Raw genomic sequence first — 9,963 nt, 5'->3', positions numbered from 1 at the left:
AGTTTAGTCCCAAGTACTGAGTCTTAAGTCACCCTGGCCTAGATGAGACCTGTTGCAGAAAAATAAAACAAAACAAAGTCAACCGCAACAGATTTCGTTTTTGTATGACCTATTATGTTATATATAAGCTGTCATATGATATAGAATAGTATTGTATATTATCTATTATAATGTATACATTTATGGCCTACCATAGTATTATATATAACCTATATAAGCACTATATCTTACCTATTATATACACATTTATGTATACATATATAATCTATACTATATTTGTCAGCGTTATTTGCTGTCCGTCCTCAAGTTCTTTGGAGGTTATACTAGGAACTGTCAGAAAACACAGACAGCTGAGATCCACCAGCTCAGTTTGCTGTGGGTGAAAGCAGTCCCTGACCGGGCGTAGGGAAAAACAAAACAGGCTGCTTTTAGCTCACACCCCAGAAGCCCCTCCCCCAGAGCTGTGTTCAACCTTCAGCCAACGCACCTTGGTGACTTTCAGGTTTCCTTCTTCGCATACGGGCGGCTGCTGGCCCAAGCTCTCCCCAAGAGTGCCTTAAGGATAAGGTGGCACAGCCTAAAGCGCGCTGGGGAAGCAGGAGTGTTATAAACATGTGAGCTCAGTGTTCCCGCAGACAGCTGCTCTGCGTGCAATGGGAAGGTCTGAATGAGCCCACAGAGACCAGGGGCCAATTTCTCTGCCAGGGCATCTGGGGGGAAATGACCAGTTCTGCTTGTAAAACACACAAACTGTTCCCTGACAAATGGAACCATCTATTGGAGGCAACGGGCCTCCTGAGGGGCTTCACATTCCTCCTTTGGAGGGCCCACGCCCAGGAGACGACAACTGGAAGACATACCAGGAACCTACAGCCGATCGGTCACCTAACCTTCCGGCTCTCAGGTTCTCCCAGCTCTTAAAAACACAGACGTCTGTTCAGTGCTCCTTCCAAGTGCGTGACAGGGGGTGAGGGTCAAAAGTCTGTTCCTTATGCATGATCTCCAGTAACGTTTAAGACTTAACACTTCTACATCCTTTTAAAAGCAATATAATTTTTTTTTAATTTCTATTTCATTCCAAAATAGCTTTCCCTAAGATTGCACTCCAAATAGCACTTATGGGTCAATCTTCCCCACTGCAGGCCAAAACGGAAAATCACTTTACCTGGAGCCCAAACACGGACCCAGAGAAGCGGACATTCTAGGGCTTTGACCAAACTAGGGCTAGGTGCAGTGCAGCCCATAGCAAAAACACAGGCTTAGGGAAGTCTGCAAGCTGGGTTCCTCCCTTCTGACATAACTGAGAATTAACTGCACAGGAGCTCCTTTCATCTTTCAAAAACCTGAGGCCTCAGGTTGCCCGGGGTTAGAGATCAACAGCACCTGTTTGAACTTGCCTGGTATTTCAGTGGCAGGCCTGGTAGAGGCTGAACAGGGGGGCTCAGTTAGTTGACTCTGGCCTTCTCTTCCCATGCTTCTGCAGGTGGGCATGCCGGGCTGACCAAGGCTTAGTTTTTAGGTATCTTGGAGAAGATTGTTGCCTCAACTGAAAACCACGGTCCCGCCACGTGTTCCCACCGAAACTAACTGGGCACGGCAGAGCAGGTAGAGGGTGTTGAGGCAGCTGCTTGGCAGCAAAGCCAAAGCTCCTTCTGCCTGGCTTTCATCCTCCTACACTCTAGTCAGGCCTCACCTTGCCGTGACACCTTCCTGGGTATCCTGAGTCTCCGTGACGCAGTGGTCTGTTTTCCAGCCTCCTAGAAGCAAGCACCAGTCTTAGCTACCACTGAAGCTCCTGCATGCTCACAGGAGGGACCGCCAGATGTCAGATGAGCAGACAGGAATACCCAGGAACTGGATTCCCGAGCACCCACCTGGCAGGACAAACTGACCCTATGAGCCTTCTCACCGCGAGCTGCTGAAACTGGTCTCATCTTGGTGCCCAGCTCAGGGTACTTCTGAAGACAGCTCAATGGCACGGGGAAAGAACAAGTCTGAGGGCCAGGAAAGCAATGTTTCTTGTCAGAAAATTGGACACAGATGTTGGCCACCTGTGGGGCCCTGGCCTTGCTAACAGGCTCTAACTACCATCCGACCCAAGGGAGAACACCCAGGAAGAAACTGAGTGCAGTGGAGGGGCCAACAGCATTCTGGGTGATAAAAAGACAAGAAGGGCGGAGAAAAAAAAGCCAACTCCACCACATGGATTTAAAACCCTCCCCCAAGGGAAAGGGGTTGAGAAGGGGCCTTTAGAGGCGGAGCTTCGTGATACCCAGCCCCTAGGGAGCATGAGGAGTTCAAGGGAAGCGCTTAACAGGCTGGGCAGAGGGTGTCAAGGCAGCGCTCAGGAAGGAGGCCAGGCTCCCATCTGGAGAGCCAAGGGGCGGGGGCTGGAACAGATGGAGGGAAAGTTGCAGCTGGTGGCAGTGCACTTTCATGTGTAAAGTTTGGTCCTTGGGGGATGGTGATCCAGCTCTGAAGGCAGCAGTGGGCAGGTGGCTCTGCTCCATGCTCCTCCTTCTCCCCCCATTACCACCCAGAGCACTTGACAGCTGCTCTGAGCCAGGACTCAGCCACCCTGCCTTCCGCCAGCATCCCTTTCAACAGGCAGAAGCTGGCATGGTGACACCTTGGCATGCCAGAACGGCAGAGGACTGAAATGCTTCTGCTGAAGGGGGAAGGGGGACAGGAGGAACAAATCCAGGCTCCCAAGAGGGGGCTGGGTGGACGGGAAGAAGGTAGGGAATCAGGAGAAGCACCTTGGAAACATGTTCATGATTCCTGCACGGATTGTAGGTTAAGTTCTGGCAGGTGGCAGCTGGGGGATGAGACAAAAACCAGTGGATTCTGAGGTCCTGGGCCCGTTTCAACCTCAAGGTGTTCCTTGAGAAAGCACCTTTCATTTTTGGCGACTCGTTTGCCGCCATGCTTTGAAGTGATTTTACATCCTCTGGCTCTAGCAGCCAGCCACCTGTCTCAGCATATTTAGAGCTGCCCGTGGGAACAGAGGCTGCTGGTTCAACCCTGCCAACTCCCAAATCTCCCTCTGCTCATACACACTTCTGTGCACTTCATGGGGGGGCCTTACCACCCAGTCTCGCCAAGCCCCAGCCCAGCCCAGCCCAGAGAGCAGCACCAGGGTCTTGCTTCCAGCTTGCTTTGCTTCTCTTTATTTGTGCTAGGCTGTGTAAAACCGGGAATTAGCAACCTGTCTTGTTAAACCCCAAGTGCTTTGTTTAGAATATCTGATCTTCCTTCCTTTGATTTTTTTTTTTTAATATATATATAAAAAGATTGGAACCCAGTCCCTTATCGTGACTGAGTCCATTTTTCCAAGATGTCACTGTTGGAGATAATAACTTAAGTGTTTCTGGAGTGGAGGAAGACTCTCTCTTCCTAGTGGGAGGTCTTCTTTGTTCCTTTCCCAAACTTGGCATCAAGACCGAGACCTATGGAAAGGAGAAAAGTTGCTTACAACTCCGTGGGAGGACACAAAGGCAACCAACGATTTGAGAAAGCCAGCCTAGCTTCCCACAGGTGGGGCTTATGTACAACAAACTTTGTTTTGTTTTGGTTTGGTTTGAGACAGGGTCTCACTGTGTCCCTCTGGCTTTCCTGGAGCTCACTATGAGGACAAGAGATCTGACTCTGCTGCCCGAGTACTGGGATTAAATAGCTTCCTCAAAGACGACAGAATGTCGTCAGGTGAAAAGTCACCAAGACACTGATAACAAACACACCAACACCAAAAGAAAAACCAGAATCAAAATTTCCCAGTTGTTTCTCTCAGCTGTCATATGCCACCTCAAGTTGGTAGGAGTAACGGTCAGACTCTGCTCCACTCAGGAAACCTTGAAAGCCCGTGTCTTGGGAGACATCACTAGACACAGTGCTAGGAGGAAAGCTGCACTAGACACAGTGCTTCCCTTTCTCCTCCAGGGAAGTTCTCTCTAAAATAACAAGCCTCTGCCATCTCCCCCCTGTGGCTCTGGAGGAACCCGCTGTGAGTACTCACCCAGGAACACCAGCACGGTGCCCACCCACTGCATGCTGCTGATGGGGTTGGCGAAGAGGATCACGGACGCCAGGATGGTGAAGAACTTCCGTGTTGTGGTGATGATGGAGCAGGTCAGCGGGCCAAAATATACAACTGTCATGAAGATAAAGCTCTGGAAAGGGAGAGGTGTGTGAGACTCCCGAGCACCGCCGTGAGGTCACAACGGACACCTGGGCTAACTGAGCTGCCCCTCTGCTCCCAGGCAGCCTCTCGGAAGGACACAAGAGGGGAGCCAAGCTGCCTCCTCCGGGGAACTCACCTGACCCAGGGCACTGGTCAGGCCAAAGAGCAGGATGTTATAGATGATGATCGGGTACCTCTCGGCGAAGCTCAAGAACGCCCAGAGCTCCCCAGTGAAAAGGATCCCTAAAAAGAAAAGAAGAGGTGAACAGCACATCTTCTGCTTACCTGCACACCTGCATGCAGCCTGCTTAAATACCACGGGGAAGGCTGGGTGAAGAGCCATCTGTGGAGTTTGTTCTCAGTTTCTTGTCTAGTTACAGAAACTGATGTGATGTTCCAAGAAAGGCTATGAAGTTAATGATCTGCTTCTATCAGAGAATGATGCTGGGTATGTTTGGCTTGTGCCTGGAATCTCAGAATCTGGGACACTGAGGCAGGAGGATGCTCAGATTTGGGAAGCTGATGGGGCTGGAGAGATGGCTCAGCGGTTAATAGCACTGACTTCTCTTCCAAAGGACCCAAGTTCAATTCCCAGCACCCACACGGCAGCTTGCAACTGTCTATAACCCCAAGATCTGATACACTCACACAGACATGCAGGCAAAACACCAGAGCACAAAGAAAAAAAAAATTGAGGAGAAGCTAAGACAGAAGGATTATGAGTTTCAGAGTAGCCTAAATTAGACTGAGAAATGCCTCAGAAAACAAAAGTAAAAACCAAAGCCAGCAATTAAAAAAGGGATTAAATGCGGAGATCCTCAGATGTTGCAGACACAGTGACCCATGGGTCTCCAGCTCAAGGAAGCTCTTGGAACCAGTCATCTCCAGCCACCGTTAACCCCAGTGTGCTACATGAAAAATACTTTCCTCATGTGCCCAGATTTGAGAAAGTTAGAAACCATTGATTCCAAAGCAAAGGCCTTCATACATGAACTCCATTCAGTTTACTCGTAAGCACTATACTGATGTCTCATTTGCCTCATGAGAAGGAATGTTCCTAGACACCCCTGTGTTTCACCGTCTGTCTTCCCAGGACATCTGGAGCACGTCTAACCCTATAGTGTTAGTAACAGGGAGAGGAGAGATCCTGCCAGCACAGGTCTTTCCAGGAAGGTCTCTCAGGCCTTGGACAGGAGGGCATGTTGGAACCAAGTCAGGCCCTTGGCCTGCACAAAGACAGCAACTGGCAGCTGAGCTGCTGAGCTAGGGATAACTAGAGAGCAGCCTGCCCTCTGGTGATCTGTGCATAGAACAGCAGAGTGGCTCCTTACCAGCACCGAGCAGCAATGTGGACCAAAGGTTGATGTTCAACATCATGTGGTTGGAACCTGTTTGGTAATGAGCCCGCATATGGTCCTGGGACACACCTGTCAGTCCATCCAGGGTCAGAGACAAGAGCTGGGAAAGGAAAAGGAGCAGCCAGCAATGAGCTGTCTAGCAGGGCCACTCCCTAACCCAGGACACAAGATCTCCTTTCAGGCACTTCAAAAAGCTGCTACCTTAAGACAGAGTCCTCAGAACTAAAGCTGCCTGTGCTCAGGTGTAGGGGGTAGAAAGAGACCATGCTAGCCTTCCTTCTGGCAGGCACTGGACTGACTAACTGCAGTCAGAGTAGGGCAGGAAGCCCACCAATTGCTCAATGTCAAAGCCGACAAACTGATGCGCAGGGACCAAGACAGGCCTTGGTAAGCTGGGCATGGGCTGCCTCCTCCTGCGGGTTGGCTTTCTGGCTCAGTAAGAACTGTTCTCCAGAGACTGGATTCTGTGATCAGACTGCCTGGCTGGCATTCTGAATGCCATGTAAGTGTGTAACAGTGGGCAAGTGACTTAGCCTCTCCTCAGTTTCGTCATTTGTAAAATGGAGAGAACACAACCCGTGTTAGGAGCCGGTGGTAAAAGTTAATCATGTAAAGATGTGAAGCACTTGGGAAAGGGCCTCATACTAAACAGTAGCTCCTGTTCATTCAAGTCTGGCTTCTAGGTTGCCTGAAAACCCAGGGAAGCACAGACCAGCTCTTGGGGCTCTCTGAGCTCACACTAGGATCTATGCACAGACCTCAGAGCACTCTTCTCTAGGCGAGCTTGCTTAGCTACCACTAATTATTTCAGGATTCCTGTTGTGGCCATAGCAGAGCCAGGGACCTTGCAGCAAAGATCTCCAACAGGGGCCGAGGGACAACACACCTTCCCTTGGCTGTCTGCCTGCCTCACTGGGGCTGTCCTTGGTGGAATCTGCTAGAAAAGGCTGCCTTCACAACAGGACGGCATACCAGAAGCAGCTCTCCAAGGCCGACTGTGTGCTCTTCCAGCCCAACCACTTTCTTGGGCTTGTACATGAAAAGAGCCACGCCAGCCACAATCAGCAACACACACAGGTACTTGGCCACTGGGTACTTCTTCTTCAAGAGGGTCACCCCAAGGAGCATAACTATAAAAAAAAACAAACAAGAACATTGACAATTCAAGTCGCCCCTGGTGTTAGTGACCCCAACACCCTCCTCCAGAGAGCCATGTTGAGACTGAGGGAGGAAAGAAATGTCCGAGTAAGAAGCCCTACACAGGGTGACAGGCTGGAGGAGTGTCAGGCTGGTACCTAGACAAAGACTATTGAGCAACAGGTTTGAGTAGTGAACAGGTGGAGAGGGGCAGGGGACAAAAGTCAAAGATCCAGGAAGGAGCTGGGCAGGGGTGGAGAACAAGGGAAAGAAGACACTGAAAGAAGAAAATGTTGGCCCAAATGGGACTCAGGACGTGAGCTAACAGTGTAAACACAAGGAAACAGTCCAGTGACTGAGGGAACAAAATAGGCAAGGTCGGCTTCCGGGTCCTACGCCACCTGTGCGCACCTGTGCGCACAGATGACAGGAAGAGCACCAGAGAGACCCATCATGGGATGTGGAAACCAAGCGCCACTCAGAGCTCTAGGAGGAAGAGGAAGAGTGGGCACAGAAGGTGGAGATCGTCCTCTTTGCTTACCTGGGATTGGCTTGCAGGATTTACCGAGGACCTGAAATAAAAGTGAGCAAATGCTTTTTGAGCATCTGTGATGTGCCAGGGAGTAAGCCAGGTGCTACATTAAGAGGTATTAACATTGGACCTGTACTAGAGAGCTTGGCCTCAAGAGACAGCCCCATCAGGGACAAACCCATACCTGTACCCCAACTCTGTCCTCACTCTACACTCTTTCTCAAGTATACTCTGCTATGACTGTTTCTTCCCCTGTGCCCCTTTTCACCTCACCCCACCTTTTAACATAGTTTCAAGTAGCCCAGGCTGGCTTTGAACCGCATATGTAGCTATAGCTAAAGATGACCCTAAACCTCTGATTCTGATGCTCCAGCCTCTACCTCCTGAGCGCCAGTACTGCAGGCATGTGACACCATGCCTGGCTCATGCAGTGCTCGGGATGGAATGCAGGTCTTCATGCATGCTAGGCAAGCTCTACTGACCGAGCTAGATCCCTTGCCCTCTAGGGTTGTTTGCTTTTATTTAAATCACAGACCTGAGGGAAGACCCCCTAAGTCCTGTCCACACAATTTCTGAGCCAACTCTCATCTCACCCTGAGACTTCACCTGAGTTGGGTAGTTGACAAACTGTAGTGCTGAGTTGCTGGAGACCATGGCACCCACATAGGAGACAGAGCAGGCAGCATAGAGCCAGGTCCGAGTACGATCCACCCTGGCAGTGTCAAAAAACTGGATCACTGGGAGAAGACAAAAAATAAAACAAAAACAAACAAAACATACAAGAGAAACCAGGTGGGGCAAGGATGGACCACAAAGCAAAAGCTGAGGCCTTATGAGAGGAACTTGCCTGTCAACTAAGACAACTATTTCTAGCCTCCTAAGCTGGGAAATCTCTAAAAATTATTCATCGCCCCAGTTCCCCTTAAGCCTAACAAGACCACATGCAGAGTGGAGGTAGGGATTCATTGAGCTCAAGAAAGGAGGGCTTAACTCTGCCGATAGGCTTCAAGGAACAAAGACATGTTTGAAGCTGACACACAAAGCAAAGTCAAAGGGATAAAGGGGAAAATGTTCTAAGTATTTTCAATGGGGATTTGGAATACAGAAGACCTGGTCATTCCTGCCTCAAAAGTTGGTATAATTTAGAGGACTAATATTTTAATCTCATTTCACAGCCATTGGTTTTACAGCCTGTACAGAGGCTGTTTAAATACTCAAGGGTATGGAGGTAAGGAAAACTTAGCTTTCTAAAGATGAACCCACGTCTAATGCTCAGAATGTGGGGGAAGCAAAGTGCACCCAACAAATTACTATGAGGTACTCACAGATCTTGGCAAACATAGCATTGATCACACACTGGATGAAAACCAAAGTTAAGGCAAAGGTGAACGTCTCCTGTTTGGGTCCTTCTCCATACTTTCCTCTTGTTCTAAGATGAAACACATTTTAAAAAGACGGGAGAAATTAGTATGTGTCACTCGGTGTCATCAAGTATGTTCAGAGCCACTGACGGCTTTCGAAGTATCGAGCTTTTGTGGATGTAGTGAAGAGGTAGTAAGAACCACTGACCTTATTTACCCAAAGGGGCTGATCTGATTTACACCTAGGGGCTAGATGGCAGCCAACTGATACCATATCCATAAAGAACACAGGTAAGGGCAACAAGGAAAGTCGGACAGCGGAAAAGTACCCCCAGTTGGAAAATAAAGCAAAGCGAAGTGCAAAAAGATTAACGGTCTACAAGCATCTGAGAGTTTAAAATATAAATAAATAAATAAATAAATAAATAAATAAATAAATAAATAAATAGATAAATAAAGGACCTGGATCTCAGGCAACGGAACGTTCTTGGAATCAACAAAGGTAAAAATATCTAAAGGGAGGCGGGGAAAATCGCATCCCTAAAATCCAGTGGTTTTTTTTAATTACAAGGATGCTCAGCCGGCAATGCATAATAGCAGAGTGCAAAAAAAGGTCAGAGGGCCGAGCCAGGGAAGAAGGAAATCTGTACCAGACACAGGAAGTCTGTGGCCCAGACCGTAAGGCGGACGGTGGGAACTGGGTACCCGCCCTAGCAGGGGGATATTAGCAGTCCTGCCCCCCAAAGGGTCCGCTCACATCTTCTCCTGCAGGATCCCATAATAGAAATAGCAGACAAAGACACCCAAGAAGCAGAGCGGCAGGCGCAGCCGGTCAGGCACCAGGGATCTGCTAGCGGCCATGAGACGCACGGACGAGTCGGCCGGAGACCCGCTCAGAGCAGGTAGCGGTAGCGGCGGCGAAGACGAAAGCTCCAGGCGGACATCGCCGGCCGGCGGCAGGGGCCTCATAGGAGCTGCGTGCGACCGCCGGCTCGTAGGACGAAGCAGCCACCTCCAGAAATGCCAGCTCAGATCTTCCGAGAGGAAAAGGCCTCCTGCCCCTGCAGGAGCGTTCTAGGAAAAAAAGCAGGCCTTGAGACCTTGGCTCCATTCCTGGTGGCCAGGAAAGCCAGCCATATCGAGGTTAATGGCGCATTGTCTAGAGTTTCCGATCAGGCAACGCCGAGGACACCTACAACCCGGAGCTCGGCGGGGAGGCCTACGAGACGATGCGGCGCTGAGTGATGACGTGTCAGTATGTGGATGTTATCAATTGGCTACACGGAGCGAAAATAGACAGGTGGGCGGAGAAAGAGGCGGTGTGGCCAAGAGAGTGAATCAAAAAGTGTTTTTAGCCATCAGCCCTCAGGCCTCGGCTGGGTCCTAACGCCAAGA

The 9,963-nt window shown here is 49.8% G+C and overlaps 1 protein-coding gene across 2 annotated transcripts; it reads right to left on the bottom strand.

The window, feature by feature from the left end:
- Nucleotides 1–3,141: 3,141 nt before the first annotated feature.
- Slc35b1 (solute carrier family 35 member B1) lies at nt 3,142–9,755 on the bottom strand. Of its 2 annotated transcripts, none has more exons than XM_055620509.1 (9): nt 9,326–9,755; nt 8,533–8,636; nt 7,814–7,944; nt 7,217–7,247; nt 6,511–6,668; nt 5,512–5,638; nt 4,317–4,423; nt 4,016–4,169; nt 3,142–3,449 (listed from the first exon to the last, which is right to left on the bottom strand). In XM_055620509.1, the coding sequence occupies exons 1-9, from the start codon at nt 9,535–9,537 to the stop codon at nt 3,397–3,399; spliced, it is 1,077 nt and encodes a 358-aa protein (XP_055476484.1). In that variant the 5' UTR covers nt 9,538–9,755; the 3' UTR covers nt 3,142–3,396. The 2 variants fall into 2 exon arrangements, with proteins under 2 accessions (XP_055476484.1, XP_055476486.1); XM_055620511.1 differs by having other exon boundaries at nt 7,814–7,919; nt 9,326–9,398.
- Nucleotides 9,756–9,963: the final 208 nt, after the last annotated feature.

The sequence above is a fragment of the Psammomys obesus genome, unplaced genomic scaffold (genome assembly GCF_907164565.1).
Source record: "Psammomys obesus unplaced genomic scaffold, mPsaObe1.curated_primary_1811, whole genome shotgun sequence".
In the NCBI taxonomy this organism is placed as follows: domain Eukaryota; kingdom Metazoa; phylum Chordata; class Mammalia; order Rodentia; family Muridae; genus Psammomys; species Psammomys obesus.
Note: the sequence above shows the minus strand (reverse complement) of the source record. Positions and strands in the feature narration are given on the sequence as shown.